Below are 17,935 nucleotides of genomic sequence, written 5' to 3'. Positions count from 1 at the left end.
ATTTCTATCTGTTTGATTTGCTGATTGATTTGAGAAAAAGAGATATAACTCTTTGATATCTTTCTTGGTTGTGCTTGCTTTATAAGATTATGCTCTCGGAATAATACTGGAGTTAGTCTATACATATTTCCGAACGAATTATTGGATTTGGTTGTTATACCCCGCTTTTTCAATTGGTATCAGAGCAGGAAAATACGCTAAGACCTTATAAGTATGTGTTTGTAGTAATCTGTCTCTATGGACAGAAGTGTTATCTCGGACAAACGCATCACCAGAAATAAAAGTTCTGTTTATATGAAATCTATTAAAGAGAAAGACTTGTCGATCTCGCATATAGATGAACATTTTGTTCCCACGAAAAAGACAAGTATTGATAAGTGTTACTCTAATTATCTTACTGACGAGTCTGACTCTGAAGAAGAAAGGGAAGCGAACCGAGAGACTGCAACGATTCTAAATCTTGCTAGAATCCAGGTAGTTGAAATCAATAGGCTGAAACACAAAGTCAATATGATTATTGGTATGATAAAGGATTGTGATTCCCAATTAAGGATTCTTCATGAGCAAAACGCCGAAGTTTGTTCATAACGAACCTTACTCGAGGCTAAACTCAAGGAGGATGCCTTGAAAATCGAACGTCTATTTAGTAAACTCTCGATTCAATGTAAAGGATGTTATGTGGAGTCCACTATACCGATTGCTTCTGACTCAACTGTGATGTTATAAAACGTGTCTACGTGTAATCATGTTTCTATGATGAAACCAGTTTCAGAAGCTAAATTGCAAACCATTCCTATTTCTAAAGATGTGCTTGTAACTTCCACTAATCAAGGAATTACCACATCTCACGGAAGGAAGAAATCTTCTAACGATGTTGTTAATCCTACTCACTCTAATCACTCCGGTGATCAGAAAGTACGTCTATTTTGTGATTCAAAAGGACGTGTTCAACAGAAGTGCAAATTTGGGTGAATGAAAACTATTTCGGTCAACTTCAACACATCTTAGACTTGATACTCATGGGTGTAACTGACATTCGAATGTCTAAACCAATTGGTTTTAGTACTCACCCTGTGAATCCTTCCAGGAAAGTCAGTTCAGTATGCTCGTCTAACGTTCAAACTTGTAATAGTACTGTTAACACAAATCGGTCAAGGAGATTTCAGAAAGGTCCTCCTCAAACTAAAGTGGGGGATGATGTTCAAGATGTGAGAAAGGTACCAGAAGATGAAAACAACAATGGAGATACGAAGGACAACCTAAATCTGATAATTGAAGGATACAAAGATCTTATTAACATGCTGTCAAAATCCTTCATACAAACTTCTTCCGGTAAGGATTCAAACTTAGTCTCATACTTTGATGATAGTAAGTTTATGATAATTTTTCATGTCAAAAAGGGTCTCCTCCAAAAATTAGAAGGAAAAAGAGGATTAACCATGAACAATATTCATTTGATGAGCATAAAGATCATACTTGTGTTAATTAATCACAAGGTTTGAAATATTACTCACGAAAATCCTGTTGAGTAAGTGTTTGTGGGTGAAAACTGTTTCTACCGGTTTTGGTAAATTTGTGTGTGGGTGAGAAACGAGTCTAGACCCTACACAATGTACTGCACGGGAGTACTTTTGATTCGAGAGATCAATCTGTACAATCCTCCCCTAAACCAAGAAATGGCCGTTCCAGGCTTGCTTCGGTCACAAAGTGAAGGTGAAGGGCTGGTCTTAGGGAGGGAAGCGAAGAAACTGTTGAGACCAGAATAGTTGATTCTGAAGGTGTGGTTGTTTACGACTTGTATCAGAAAGTAGAACTGGCTAGCAGAATGGAAAGCTAGCAGGTGATTTCTAGATACTGTGTTGTTCTCTGACCAAAACTTGTTCTCCGGTAGAAAATAGGTGAAACCTATTTATACAAATCGTAATAAAACGTACCCTAGTCTCGTAGAAAGTGGAAACGATTGATTGGTGTAAGAGTAACGTGTAACGTCAGGAATTATGCTTCCATAATGAAGGAGGTGGATCCGTTTACACCATTACTTCTTGATATTACTAACTGCCCCGCTTTATGACGCTTTCTTGTAACAGGCGTATTGCACTCCACACGCTGTAAACCGCCAAACCAATACCCTGATGAGTATCCCCCAGTTTGTGACATGTTTGATGTCTCGAGTGTTTTTTGTGGAAAACATGTAGCACTTTGGCAAGTCAAATCAAGAGAATTTCCGCAGAAAAATATTATGCGATGCTATCAGGCTCGTCTTGGCTGGCTGCCTAAAACTTTCCATAAGTATGTCAGTTCAGTGGAGAACTTGGATGGATGAGATTTCATTTCATGAGGAAGGGTAGCCATTGATTATGGATACCTTCTTTTGGCGCATGATAATGGCACAGTGGCGCCTTTAGTGCATGTCGGTGGCATTGCGGCATGGACGGTATAGTTCGTGCATGCCAGTGGCACACTGGAATGGATGGCATAGTTTGTGTATGCCAGTGGCATGATGGTGCAAGTGGAGCCTGGCGTAGACATGGCCACTGGATTTAGGCGGCTTGTCGCCTAAAAGTTGCCACAAGTCTGTCAGTTTGGTGGCAAACTTGGATGGATGAGATTGCATCTCATGGGGAAGGGTAGCCGTTGATTATGGATACCTTCCGTTAGCGCCTGACAATGACACAGTGGCGCCTTTAGTGCACGCAAGTGGCGTTGCGGCGAGGCTGGCATAGTTCGTGCATGCCAGTGGCGTTGCGGCATGGCTGGCATAGTTCGTGTATGCCAGTGGCGTTGCGGCATGGCTGGCATAGTTTGTGCATGCCAACGGCACGATGGTGCAAGTGGCGCCTGGCGTAGCCATGGCCACTGGATTTAGGAGGCCGGTCGCCTAAAAGTTGCACAAGTCTGTCAGTTTGGTGGAAAACTTGGATGGGTGAGATTGCATCTCATGGGGAAGGGTAGCCGTTGATTATGACTACCTTCCATTGGAACAATGACGCCTTTTTTTAGGGTTTCCTAAGTTTGTATGGCTTGTGGCATGTTGCGGGCCCGAGGTGGTATAGTTTTGTGCCACTAATAGAAATTAGGGTTTCATCCACCGCCACTAGAGCATGTCCGCGCCTAAGGTCTAGGCTAGCCAAATTGAAGTCCGTTGTGAATCTGGTCACGCACGGAGAGTGGGTTGGAAAGTTTGGCATACTGTCGCGGTAAGTAGCGCGTTTGGCATGTGCAATTGGCATGCCCATTTGGCGTGTGCGATCGACATGCTTTTGGCATGTTTGGTATGTCGTTAGTATGTTGGCGCGGTTTTGGGAAGCCAACTTGGTATGGCGACCTCTTGACACAATTTCCACCTCTTTTTAAGCTGTGGCAGGTTTAGAGAAACCTGATTGGTCAATGAAAGTAGGGGGCCGTCCAAGCATGGGCGTGGATACCTTTTGGTGCGCATGGCAGGTTTAATGCGACCAATGGGGAATAGGGCCGGAAAGTATGGGTCCAGCCATAACTTATGGGAGTGTGGCAAGTTTAAAGCGACGTGATTGGTCGACAAAGGAATAAGGGCTGGTTAGGTAGCATGGGGTATGGTCAAGTGGTGTCGGCTGGCCTATGACATGGCCACGCTTCCCTCGTTGTTGCTCCTACTCTGCGGCTCTGTTTATTCTTTGCTTTCTGACTGAGTATTATGTGCAAGGGCCTTAACCTTGGTACTTGGAGGTCCGTGCTACTCTGTTGCGAGTAAATACAAATCCCTCATGCCATACCAATGTTAAGGTTTCTGCCGTGGAACATAATCACAAGAAAAGTACTCAGCAGGCTCCGATACTTGTGAGTAATGCAGCTAGGAGCTTATACACTCATTAGGCTATATACTAGTGAACAATTCATCTAGGAGCTTGAGTTTCAATATAATATGAAGAGAGACATAGGCGCTCATCAGATTTTGATATATTTTCCAAATTCCCTGCGGAATATAGACATATCAATGTCTACTACATCTGATGTCAGGTCAGGTAGATAGACTTTTACAAATTTAGCCCTGAACTAAAAACCACCATCAACAGTAAGATATGCTAATAATCAGGTATAATTATTGGCAAAGTGTTCTGTGATTAGTAGAGCTATTTTTTTAGTGTTCTGTGTCGAGAATTTCTTCTAGTGTCTACCTTTTAAATTTTGAAAAATTAAGTTTTTTTTCATGCTTAGTTTGCTTCTCTTGTGCTCAAAATTTTCCTCCAGTGAGAATATTTATTGAGCTAAGAATTGTGAGAGAAAATTTTCACATAGCAAAACTTTACTGTGCCTTTTATGAAAAGAACTTTACAGTTTTTGTTTATGTGTTTCCTCTTATAGGTTAAGTTTGTGTTCCTACGGGTACCTTTGTGACGTGTCACGAACCGACTCCAAAAAACCCTAAAAATTTACTCCAGAGAATTCGTTTATATACCTAACCTATTAAAGTTTAGTTATCTCACTCTAGGTTATTTTTTTAATATCAAGAATGTTATCTCCTTCTCGCGCTTGTGATTTTAAGAAAGGGTTTCTTGATAAGGTATGGGTTACGGTTCAAACGGGAAGAAGAAAAGAACCCTAGTAGATGCTGACGATGTCAAAGCTCAAAATCCTGATAATTATTCTGATGTCTCATGCTATTATTCATATACTCATCAAAATGTAGAGCATGATGAAATGGTTTCTGTTGAAGTGGTTCATGATTTTTGTAAATACTTTGAGGAAGAAAAACTGCAGCTCGTTGATATTATGAAGGGTCTCGATGTGTTATGAACTGAATTGAAAAAGGTTAACTCTGACCTTGTTCTCATGAAGACACATGTTAAAGATCTTCTCAATGAGGATATTTTATCCGAAGAAGCATTAGATGTTGTCAATCACAAGCTCAAAGGTCTTAAGACTCGTGAGGATTCCGGAAACGTTCTTTGACTTTAGTTTGAGTTTGTTTTTCGGTTCTTAAGAGTTGATTTTATTTTGTCAAGGAAACTTCTTATGAGAATTTATTCTTGTGTTTAAGAAGGATAACTAGTGTTTGGAATAGCAAATATTGTGATTACACATAGCTATTGCCAACGATTTTCATCTTGCAATGTTTTTAGATTTATTTATTTAAATTTTAAGTTATTTGGAGGATGATTTTGCAGTATTAATCTTTATTGGTTTTATATATTGCAAAAATATTTTATGGGATATGTGTGTTTATGTTCGTGAACTATGATTATCTCATACATGCTCAAAAGTTAAGTCTATTGTGTCATTATGCAAATATTGATGAAAGATAGAATGAACTTTTGAAAATTCCGCAGTATTGATCTTTCCCTGATACACTTTTATGTGAAAGTACTATATGACTCAGTAAGTTTTCTTATGTTGAGTGATTTACGGTTAAATTGTTCATAAAGGTTATCTTGTGTTTAGTTTAATCGATGATATTTTGGACATTAACAAATCACGTCCAAAGAAATCCTTCTTTTTTTGTAAAAGTAAGGTCGCTCTTGTTGTTCTTTCAGGTATGACATATTATGGGGGAGAAATCTTGATTGAACTTGTGCTTAATTGCCAAATCTTTGTGGGGAGTGCGGCTGTGGAATATTTTTGGAGCTATCTTGTATCTTTATAAAATCCTTGATGAATACACTAAGTTTCGACTATGTGAAATCTTCAAAACAAAGTTAATATGTTCTCTTTTAGTCATGAATTATCTCTTTGAGAATTTCATTATGATCCCGTAGTTTTCGTACCTTTGCCAATTTATATTGACATAAAGGGGGAGAATTATTTGGTAGTTCACACTACATACATATGGTTTACGGATCATTATGTAAGGGGGAGTGGTTTTCATTGTGAGATGAAGTATTGACTAAGGGGGAGTGATACATATCACTGTAGTATTATTGTCAAAGTTGTAATGCAATTGGACTTTGATGCTGTGTAATACTACTATGACATTGTATAACAATGATCGGGAACAATTGTTTGCTTATTGTTATGGATACAGATCTTCAACAAAAATAATGTTGAGTTGAACACGTTCAGAATCGCTGGAGTACTTGGAGTAGCGAAGAATTCAAGGAATGTTGAAGAGCCAAGGAAATCAAGCATGATGGATGAGAAGCTACAAAGTTTATGTATTTTGTAATCCATATGTATTGATAGTTTTGTCACTAAAATTGACAAATGGGAAGATTGTTAGATCATTGCTCGGTCGAACTCGCAAGCGTTGCTATCTCAAGCTTGTTTGTCAAGTTTAGTTGATCAAACTATAGTCTTGATTTCTAGTCTACTTATAGCTATGTCTCGGATTATGATATAATGTGTAGTTGAGCTTTAGACTTCATGTCGTTCATGGATTGAATACGAAGATCTACTGAGGAGAGCTTGGAGGAACTTCATCAACAAAATTTATGTGGCGACTAAAACTTATCTATCACGCAGAAGTTTATTCTATTCTATCTCTTAATGAGATTAAGTCGTATAGATATATAGACTTTTATATTATACATATTTGATATATTGAGATGAGTTTATTAACTCGGTAATCTGTTTCTCGAAATATGTGTTGGGAGATTTTTTCTTTAACTATATTCATCATTATTCATGACGAGTTTATTTGGAGACAATTTATTTGTTGGAAACTAAATAATAAGTCAAAAGATGATCATATGAAAATTTTCTTGAAACATCTTACATGATTTGTGTGAGACAATCATTTGATGTCGACTTGGAAAGTTTCGTATTGATCATTCGATCACTTGAAAATTACTTGAAGCTAATAGTTTGTGTGAGACAGCTATTGTCATCTTCTAAGGATGTTTCAATGATTTAAATGAGAGTTTAGAACAATTAACCATATATGGATACAACACGGTATGCATACTTATTATGCGAACGGTTTTAACTGTTAAGGTCTGGAATCCTTGTTTTCATGCCTAGTATGCGAAAGGTTCTATCTGAGTTGGGTCCGGGACTGCTGGTCGCGTACCTAGTATGCAAACGGCTGGACAAGGCCAAGGTCCGCAGATGTTGTTTGCGTACCTGGTTAGCGAACACAGTGGTTATATTCTAAAATCGTCTAAGTATTTTTTTCATACTCATGAACAAATACATTTATGAATTAAGGAATGCAATCTTTGCAAACCGTGGCTTAATGTTCATGAATTGATTCTTGTATAAATAATTTGTACGATTACGAATCAATTCGATTTTGATTCAATTGGTTCATATATATTTCTATAAGATAGTGAACAATTGAACAACTCTATGTGAAACACAATTAGATTCATTTGTTATCTTTCACGATTGATTGATCATCATATTTGATCTAGAGGTGTTAGATGAATGTGGTTAAGATAAAAGTGTTCATATTGCTAACTTCGATTAACTGTTATTGAGCCAACTCAATATGCATGTTTAGGTACAGTTAACCATATCTAAATGAAGGTATATTTCATTTGTGTGTAACAAGCTAAGACCATCTAATGGTGGAGATTGATTGCTTTATTTTTAAGCAGACTTAGCTTGAATCTTAAATTAGGATTTCCTCTGACAGTGAATATTGAATTCTTTGTTACTAATCTATCTTAGCTTTGACTGAAAGCAAACCCTGATTTGAAAGACTATATAAGGGAGAACTCTAGCAACTGGAAAACCTAATCCCAACACTTTCATGTGTCCTAGTTGCGTACTAGAGTCAATTCTCCTTTAACCTAGGTTTTTCTAAAACCATATTAGGTTAACGACTTGAAGACTTCATTTGGGATTCGTGAAGCCAGATCCAACTATTTTCTCTGTAGTTGAATATTTTGATCTTACTTGTTCTATCGTATCGAGTACTATCTTCTCTAAGATTTGCTCAAGATTTATCTCCGATAGGTAAGATATAAAAAGTAATGACAAAGTTCTTCGTCTCAGACTTTGTGGTTCCGCAGTAACTTTTTCTACTACCATATAGTTAAGTTATTCTTAGGTGATTGATATTTCTAGGCTGCTCTTCGGGAGTATAAGATCGTATTATCAATTGGTTCCTGTTCACCTTGATTTATCATAAGACGGAACAAAACTTCATAGGTACTTCTGTGGGAGATAGATTTATCTATCAGAATAGACTTATCTGTGGGAGACAGGTTTGTTTATAAGTCTTCAACTTTGGGTCGTAACAACTCTTAGTTGTGGGTGAGATCAGATAACGGAATCAAGTGCGCGGAATCCGTGGTTCTAGAGGCGTAAGGAACGTGACTATACCTTAATTGGTGTGAGACTTGGTTAGGGCTCAACTACATTCCAGTCAGAAGTTAACTTGTAGTAGGTAGTGTCTGTAGTGGATTAATACATTGTGGTGTTCAAATATGGACTAGGTCACGGGGTTTTTCTGCATTTGCGATTTCCTAGTTAACAAAATTTCTGGTGTCTGTGTTATTTCTTTTCCATATTATATTTGTTTATATAATTGAAATATCACAGGTTGTGTGTAGTTCAATCAATTGGTAAATCTGACCTTTGTTGTTGGACATAAATTGATTGACACTTGGGCATTGGTCTTTGGTACCGTCCAAGTATTTTTCACATCAATCAGCCTCATAGATTTCTATCTTTTTTATTTGCTGATTGATTTGAGAAAAAGAGATATAACTCTTTGATATCTTTCTTGGTTGAGCTCGCTTTATAAGCTGGTGCTCTCAGAATAATATTGGAGTTAGTCCATACATACTGTCGAACGAATTATTGGGTGTGGCTGTCATACCCCCGCTTTTTCACTTACGATAACAGACTTAATATTAAATCCCCGTGTTGCATATCCACATGACTGTCTACGACTGTTGGTTTTTCTAACCGGTTTGTGTATCTTGTTAGGAAATTCTTTCCTAAACCGTTGGTTGCATGTATAAGGAAGTAATATCTTTCACAACCTACTTCTAACTCTTGGCTATGAAAAAGTATATTGATAATATCCCTTCAACTATTTCCAAACCTACAAGAATGGGTAACTTCAAGAGATCTCGTGAAAATAATTTTTCTTGACGAAGAAAAACAATAAAGAAAGAAGAAGTACATGGATCTTCAATTGTTGTGAGTATGAAAGAACAAAACTCCTGATACGCAGAAACCATGAATATGTTTGATGTTCAAGCCAAAATACTTGAACAACAACGAGTTATGATTCGAAATCAGAAGAAACTTACCTCATAAAGAAAGAAGATAGGGATTTTATTGGCATTATCAGTCGAGGGTAAGTGTTCTAATTCACGATCACAACCAGCTAATGTCAAGCGAATCAAAGATATTGGAGGAACTTCCTATTATATAATTCTTGAAAGGTATGAAGATGTCACTGAGGTTTGATTTAAGTTTCTAGTTAACTCATTGTAGGAATTTATTCTTATTGTTTTAAGGAGGAACACTAGCTTCTGAAGTAGCATATTTATGCGTTCTACATTAGCTATTTCAGATTTATCGTCTTTCAAGTATTAAATTTTACTTAGTTAAATTTTACTTTGAAGATGATTGTAATATGTAATCTTTACAATTATTATGTGTACTGCTTATTTTGTGAGATTTGTTCTTTGCTATCATACTTCTGGTAATTAGAACAGATGTCTCATATGTTCTCATAGATTAAGATCTTAACTCTTTTCGTTCGTAACTGTCTAAAGAAAAGTAAACTATTTTGAGAATTTCAATATGGATCTTTCCACGATTACTCTTTGTTGATATATTGCAGGAATTCCATAAGAGGTCTTAATTGTCTTCTTTCCTCTCTGAATGCATAACCGTCAGAGAATAAGAACGAAAAATTTAATCTCTACGTCCGTACATGGCTAGGGAAGATATAGTTATTATGTGAGTCATATCGCTAAAATTATGCTCTTTGCACGTAACTGGCCTAGAGAAAAATTTCCAATTTAGTGGACAGTTTGCAATTTAGTGGTAATGAGCTTCGAATTCAGATCAGTGGTATCATTACTCAATGACTTCACCATTGTAATACAATAACATAGGGAATGATTTTAGACATACAACCGCTAGTTTCGTCTAACAAGATTATTATCACATTCTAATAATCCTTCATCAGCGTAAGAGAGCTTTTAATCCAGATTGACACATTTTGTCGCGCTTATACTTGTATTATTTGTCATTTTTCATTAGTCTAGAGAACGGTTTTTGTCAATGTTATTTTTCTCGTGAAAGTAATGTTTCTAGTGCCTCTAACATTAAGATCATTGGTTTTAACTTCTTCGTTCGTAACTGGCGAGATATACAAATTTACTTGTGAATTTGTTAATGTCCAAGAAATCCCTCTCTTGTAGCTATAGAAATGTCGCTCATGTTGTTCTCTTGAGAATCATATCAAATAGCGGAGAGTTCAATTTTGAACTTGTGCTTAATTGATATATCTTTATGGGAGGTGCGGCTGTGGAATTATAAGAAATATGTGAATATTTGAATTGTACTGTCTTAAGAAAAGACACATAATTTTCCCGAAAAACAAGCAAGATTTAAGGAACTAGAGCACTTAACACAACACTGAAATGACATGAATTGTGTCATATTCAAACCGAATTTTTTATATACTACTAGGATGAGCAACCTAAAATCCTAATACAAATAATATTTTCTTTTTTCTTGTAAACAATAAAAGTGATAATAGAAGTCATTGCTCAAAGCTATTCAAAAAACACTTTCCTTTCTTTTGTGGTCGAACCGGCCAAACAACAAGTTTTGTTATTTATTTGCAAAGAAAATTACCTCTGTTGTTTTGAATTTTCGGATGAGATTTTTCATTGATAAACTCCTCAGTTTTTTGATTTTTTTTGTTTCCAATTTGAATTTATATAATTAATTAAATTCATGTATCTCCGAAAAATAATCAAATTACAGAGTTTTTAGTTGGCAGCCGAGCGACAAGCTGTGTACCAACCCCTTTTTTGAATAGCAACACCCAATCTATGAAAAATAAAACTACCTAGACCACTACCAGCATCATGACTAACTAAACAATTACTCGGACGCTTGCAAAAACATACAGTATCTTCACTAGGCTCCCCTAAGGTAGTGAAAGCTAGAACGCCCAAACCATAACCATGCGAAACACATTCATTCAAATATTTAGTACGTTTACGCGAAATTGCTTTAGAAATAGCCTGGCCTGGGATGAAAGCACGAAATCCATCACCAGTAAAGGATGAGACACCTGTGACATCCATACACACATCTTGTCCGTTTTCCCAGTTGAGAACAAGGATGTCCGCTGGACGTAAATCCTTGTTATTATCTAACAAAAAACCCAAAGCAACTTCTTTGCGTGCAGGAACACCAGCGTTGTAGCAAATATTCGCAATTACATCACGAATTAAGTCATGGCGGAACTTTAGTCCAATGTCTTTAGCACATTGGAGTGCATGATCACCAAAAATATCCATAGGCCTATTGCAACAAGAGCACAACCCGTCTTCAACAAACAAAGGGATGCTAAGGCGGTAGAAAACTACTGTTATGAACTGTCTGGGACCAAGGCACTGATCTAACCCACTGATAGGAACAACCAAAAGGTAATCTTGAGCATGTTTTGATCTGGTTACATTGCCACATAGTGAAGTCTCTTGCAGATAATGTAAATTGGACAAGGATTTGCTTCTTAATTACATCAAAATAAGTGACTGCCAGGGAGTGCATGGGGGGGGGGGGGGGGGGGGGGGGGGGGTAGTTTCATCGACACAATAAGTATAAGGAAAACCACATAACTTAATGAATTTCTGAAGAGCTAACTGATAGGAAGCACGAGAATGAGCTCCAAGTAACACCCTTCCGCAGCGAAGTAGTCTGACTCGGAGAGGCAAGATAACAGTAAGTGTAAGCGTCTGCCATAGTATATATGCAAATACCACCATCTTTGATAGGAAGCATGGCCAATCTCTGTTGCAAAGGCCCAAACCCAGCTCCATCTCCTGTGATTAAAAGCCTCAAATACTTGAGTAAGTGGTCGTCAAAGAGGTCGGAGGCCTGTTGCAGAGCTGCCGGATTGGTGGTACGCATAGAAAAATATGGTCTGAATACACCGGCGTAGTTACAGAGTAACAACATCTCACTTTGAGGGTCCTTGAGCTTTTTGATAGCGGACATTAGCTGAATAGTCTTATTCACCCTACTAAGCACCATGTCACTCATGAAATCCAAATCCAAACTCACAGGTCCACCCAAAAGCTTAACTCCCTTGCTAAGCCTACAAATATCCTGGGGGAAAACACCTACCTCGATGCTACGTGGATCAAGTGTAGGCCAAAAGACCTCAGTTTTCTTGATATTGAGATGTACACCCCTGCTCGATCTTTCAGATTCTATAATACTCAAATCTCTGGTAACCTCCATCGTGTCACCGATGATACTGCCATCATCCAGATACCAGGCGTGCAAATCAAGCTTACATCGAGAAGCAACGGACTTCACAAGAAGGTGAAGTGTCAAAGCAAACAAAATGGGACCGAGGGGACCACCTTGTTGAACACCGAGCACAGAAGATAAAATGTATTGGTCATAGTAAAGTTTAACAGGCCTAACATAACAAAATTCTACCCAACGATAAATACCTGGACAATGAAACCGGACCTCCCTGATAAGATAAGACCTTCTCACCATGTTGAACGCATTCGAAAAGTCAATAAGCAACATTGACATCCTATCTGAGTGACCTTTCAACTCTAGCAAACCATTGAAAACGTGAAGTATACTTTCTCCCTCCACCGGCACACCAACACCAAATTGATAATCCCCCAAGTAAGATAACATGTCCTTACCAACTGAAAAGGCATCCACCTTAGAGACCAAATGTCGCCAAATAGCACCAACCACAATAGGCCTAAGTCCACCTCCGGATTTGAGTAAAGGTGTAAGGGGTGCACTAGCGATGAGCTCACGCAAAACCTTAGGGCACTTGCCTGCCAACCAAAGGTTTCCAACCTTATAATCGAAGCCACCAACTCATTCGCAACTACCGCTGCTGCACCACTCAACGCGTCGATTAGGTGATGTGCACAGAAACCATGGTACCAAAGACAGAGCTTGAATCAATCGTTATTGGGCCACAACTAACATCATCATCCGGAATAGAAGGTGGAGGAGATGCATGATGTTTATATTGCAATCCAGTCAAAATATTCTCGATGCAAGGTGCAACCCCATTCGAAGACAAAAGTGAATAGCAACTGCATAAATGTCGGCCCATAGCCAATCTTCTTCCGGCAAGCGCTTAAATTGGCCAATTCTTGCCTCTTTTTGCTGACTTGTTTAGCTGAATGTTGTTGGCATGGCATACGTAGCATACTGGAGATCATCGCGTAACAACTCATTGGTTTTGCAAGTCAATAGAGCATGTGAGATGGCAGCAACCTGGAGTTGCTTCCTATTGGACGACTTCTCTTCAGCTGATCGTTTGGGCCTATACAACATCAATGTGGAGATGGAAGTAAAAATAAATGAATCCATGCAGTAATATAAGCAGGTTTACAAAGCACACTATCCAGGCAAGCCTTCAAGGTTCGAGAAAAACTTAACCTACAATGATGTGGTATACTAGAGACTGTGGTAAACTGTCGCTGGAAAACAACATTAAGCAAATCGGTATAAAGAGATAAAGACTCATATGTTGCAGCACTATCATCACTCCTTGCTATGAAAGCATTCTCGCTAGCAGCAGCAAAGCAGGTAAGTCTGTAGGCATGTCAACTCCATGTATGAGAAAATCTACTGAGACACCGTTGAAAGGACCAGAAATAGTGTCGTGAAAAGCTCCTTCCATGCCTTTACAAGGGGTTCTCCAAGCATGTAGGTTCATGCATTGGCTGCATAACCACATACGCGTCGGTTATAGAACTCTTTCCCAGGCGCAGCAAACCTGCAGGTTATTGAAGATAATGGCTCTGCAACTGAACTTATTATCCTCCGTGAAAAAGTGTCTGTCCTGCAAATGCGTACGATGGAACCCCTGGTATAGCCTCTGCCATTCACTCCATCATGACAGCCGTCAAAATTTTTGAATGGGCAATGGCAGTACCCATTATGCGAAGCAGTATCATCTGCGAGAAGAGATGTAGGTGTATTTGACGCAGCTGAGGAGAGGGAGGAGATAAGTGAGGTGCAGGAGGAGGTATCCATGACCAGCGAGTAACATAGGAACGTGTTGATGCACGCAAGTTTGAAAAACCTTCACAAACCCTAAAAAGAAAAAGAAAATCCTAGGTCGAGAAGGAAAGAAAAGGCCGGAAAGAAGACCAAAAATAGTGGAAAACAATCTCGAAAGTAAAACAAAGGAAAGAGAAGAAAAATCAAAGCAGTAAATCTACGGGGATGAGACCAATCCGTTGGAAAACCCTGGCTTTCAGTCGCCGGAGTTTTTCGTTGGAGCTCAATCTATTATAAATTGAGTTTTTTTATAACGCAAAAGATATTTTATCATTGAATTCCTTAATCTTCGGAGTTTTCTTATTGATCGGTACAGAGATGTTTTCTGTTCGTCAATAAATTTCTGGATTTTTTCAGATTTTTCTTATTGAACGGTTTGCAATTTAGTGGTAATGAGCTTCGAATTCAGATCAGTGATATCATTACTCAATGACTTCATCACCGTACTACAATGACATAGGCAATGATTTTAGACATACAACCGCTAGTTTAGTGTAACAAACTTATTCTCACATCGTGATAATCCTTCATCAGCGTAAGAGAGCTTTTAATCCTAGCATTTTTAGGGGCGACCCCAAAAGAATCAGGGGCGACACATAAGACAAAAAAGGGTCACCCAAATGTAAAATGTAGCCATCCCTTATCTCCCGTTTTTTTAATGGTCAAACTATCCTTCACAATCGGTAGATAACTTTACAATCGGGAAGTTAATCCACAATCGGGAGTCAATTTAGTTTATATAACTTCCGAATCTAAAGTATCCCCAAAATAAAATCTTTTATCTTTTGAATTTTGATTATCCTATAATCTGTAGTAAATAAAGTTATCTCGGCCGCCGATTAAAGTAGACCTTTGGAAAAAATGCTACCATAATCGGTAGTGAATTTAGGTTATTTAACTCCCGAATATAGAGTAGCCCCAAAATGAGATTTTGCAAAAATTCTCTATTTTTTGAATTTTGGTTGAGCCTATAATCGGTAGTAAATGAAGTTATCCTTACTTCCGATTATACAGTATACCTCTTTGCTGAAATCCTATAATAATCGATAGACAAGATAGTTCATATAACTACCGAATATAGAGTAGTCCCAAAATGAAATTTTGCCAAAATCCTCTATTTTTTTGAATTTTGGTTGAGCCTATAATCGGTAGTAAATGAAGTTATCCTGACTTCCGATTATATAATGGCTCTCTTTGCAAATATCCAACCATATTCGGTAGTCAAGATAGTTCATATAACTACAGAATATAGAGTTGCCCCAAAATGAGATTTTGCAAAAATCCTCTATTTTTTGAATTTGGTTGAGCCTATAATCGGTAGTAAATGAAGTTATTCTGACTTCCGATTATACAATGGCTCTCTTTGTCAATATCCAACCATATTCGATAGTTAAAATAGTTCATATAATTACCGAATATAGAGTTGCCCCAAAATGAGATTTTGCAAAAAAAACCATTTTTTTTTAATTTTGGAGTATCCTATGATCGATAATAAATGAATTTATCATTAACTTCCGATTAATAGTAGCCCCAAATACACATTTAGCATAAATTCATATCAATCGGTAGTCTCTGTGTGTTTTTTAACTACCGATTATATTACCAATAATCGGATTCTAAAAACAATTATTTTACTTCCGATTATTAAAGGACATTAAGATATTCTACTAACATTAGGACATCCCATAACCCTGTCTATGGATTGGGAATAAAAAAGTTGCCCCTAATTCTTTTGGGGTCGTCCGTAAATATGCGCGGCTTTTAATCACATGAATACATTTGTCGCTCTTATACTTATATTATTGGTCATTTTTCATTCCAATAATTATCCATTTTCATGTGTTTTCATTCTTATTCGAAATGGAATTCGTCTCCAAAGAACAACGAATTGCGCTTATTAGTTATTACAGTACTAGACATCTATTAGGAAATAATATATGAGAGTCTATATTTAGGAGATATGCACATTAAGTTGTGAGAGTTATATTAGGAAAGTGTCTATGTTTAGAGTTTGATCTTAGTTAGGAAAGTACCTTGGGTGGTCGTCAAGTTTGTGAACAATATAAATAGGTTGTTGAGCCATGAAAGCTAATTCACCGAATTATTATCAATGTAGATGTTTAATACTTCCGCGTTTATATTCTCCTCTCTCTTGCTCGATCCTTAACATGGTATCAGAGAGAGGTGAGAGGAAGAGAGAGGAGAAGGAGAAAGAGTTAAAGAGAATTCATGGTACGTAGTTTTTGTTTCAAGTTATGATGTTTTTAGGGTTTTTAGATTAAAAAAAAAAAAAAATAAGTTGTTGTTGTTCGTAGTTGAGTTTTTCCTGAACGAGAAGGTTGCAAAAGAAGACTTGTTAAAGTCGTGTTGGTGTGCGTAATTGAGCCGAAGAGATGCACCTCAGATGGTGAAACAGGGACTGAAACTAGCTTGATGCCATTGAATTCCTTTGATGGAAGGTGGTGATTGTTGTTGATATAACAAGAAAACTGAGATGAGTTAGTTGTGTCGTGAGGGTTAGGGTTGTCCCATGAACCATAAGACAAGAAGCAAGTCATGGAATCTGTTGCCGTTAATTGGAGTCTTCTTCCGTTGACGTGCTTAACTGATGTTGTGTGTTGCAGTCAACAAAGGTGACGAAACCGATCCTGCTGTTAGGGTTTAGGTAATGAGTTAACGAAAAAAAAATTAAATAAGAGAGACTCTTCGTCTTCAGTTCATACAACATGGGAGTACTTGATTGCTGGTTGGAGTTGTGAGCAATGATGAGAACTCGAGAACATGCAGTTGAATGGAACTCGAATGGCTGAGATGGATAACTCGACCTTGGATTTCCTGCTGTTGTAGATGATGCCAGTGAAGGAATCGCTACGTAACTGTTATTAATGGCAGTTTTGATGATGATCAGTGATTGTTGGGAGTTATCGTGATCAGCTGGAGATGGACAGCTCGAGAATGGGTGCTCCACTGAAGATGGAGTTGTTTCTTCCACTGTGATTCATGGCGGTGAGTAATATTGAGATGTATGATATGCTGCCATTGTTGAAAGATGAGATATAGTTGCGAATGAGAACAAGGCCGAGGCCGAGAATAGCAGAGGAATAGCAAGTAAAGTTCTACAATGATTAGGGAAGAGGTTGATCCTAGTCGGAGATTTATAAATTAACGAAGAAGGAAAGAAAAGTTTGGACAAGTCTGGGAGAGGACGAAGTTCTCAAGCAAAAACCCTGTTAAAGAAAGGAGCTGTTGACATCGGTCGAAGAAATAGAAGCTGAGAAGAATTCGAAGCCAAAAATTATAGATACGAAGGACACGGAGACTTGGGTTTGTCTCGTATCCGTTTTGAATAAATCAAAGGACCCTGAGTTGTTGGTGTTAAACGTGTAGCATTTGGAAGGTGTGATGGGTTCTGGTGGAAAACAAGATCTCCTCCATTCACTCTCGCCTAAACCTAGGTTGCACAGAATCAGAAGCTCGAGGTAAACAAGGAAGTTTAGAGTTCCCTGATTACAAAACAGGGAGAAACTGATGTCGTCCAGGCTATGGGTTCATTGCCTAGTGTTGTGGAGACATGGGTTGTGTTTTAATCCCAGACAGTGATAATTGATGGGTTCTGCGCGTTATCAAAAAAAAAAAAAGTTGTTGCCACAACAACCTTGAGATCGAGATGAACAAGTGAGAAGAAGAGAAGGTGTTTGTTTTAAATGCCTGCAAAAAAAAGTGTGACAATTATGTCATAGCATTTCAAGATATTACGAACAAA

At 37.9% G+C, this 17,935-nt stretch overlaps 1 protein-coding gene across 1 annotated transcript; it reads right to left on the bottom strand.

Annotated features, from left to right (window-relative positions):
* Window positions 1-11,739: 11,739 nt before the first annotated feature.
* Window positions 11,740-13,216, bottom strand: LOC113272583. Its single transcript, XM_026522396.1, has 2 exons — window positions 13,042-13,216; window positions 11,740-12,929 (listed from the first exon to the last, which is right to left on the bottom strand). Exons 1-2 carry the CDS (start codon window positions 13,214-13,216, stop codon window positions 11,740-11,742), a joined length of 1,365 nt encoding a protein of 454 aa, XP_026378181.1.
* Window positions 13,217-17,935: the final 4,719 nt, after the last annotated feature.

This window comes from Papaver somniferum, chromosome 4 (assembly GCF_003573695.1).
Source record: "Papaver somniferum cultivar HN1 chromosome 4, ASM357369v1, whole genome shotgun sequence".
Classification (NCBI taxonomy): Eukaryota; Viridiplantae; Streptophyta; class Magnoliopsida; order Ranunculales; family Papaveraceae; genus Papaver; species Papaver somniferum.
Note: the sequence above shows the minus strand (reverse complement) of the source record. Positions and strands in the feature narration are given on the sequence as shown.

Coding starts and splice junctions, on each gene's coding strand:
- LOC113272583 (XM_026522396.1), bottom strand. CDS start 13,216: ATGGGCCGACATTTATGCAGTTGCTATTCACTTTTGTCTTCGAATGGG. Junction 12,930..13,041: donor TGATTCAAGCTCTGTCTTTG/GTACCATGGTTT, acceptor TTTGGTTGGCAG/GCAAGTGCCCTAAGGTTTTG.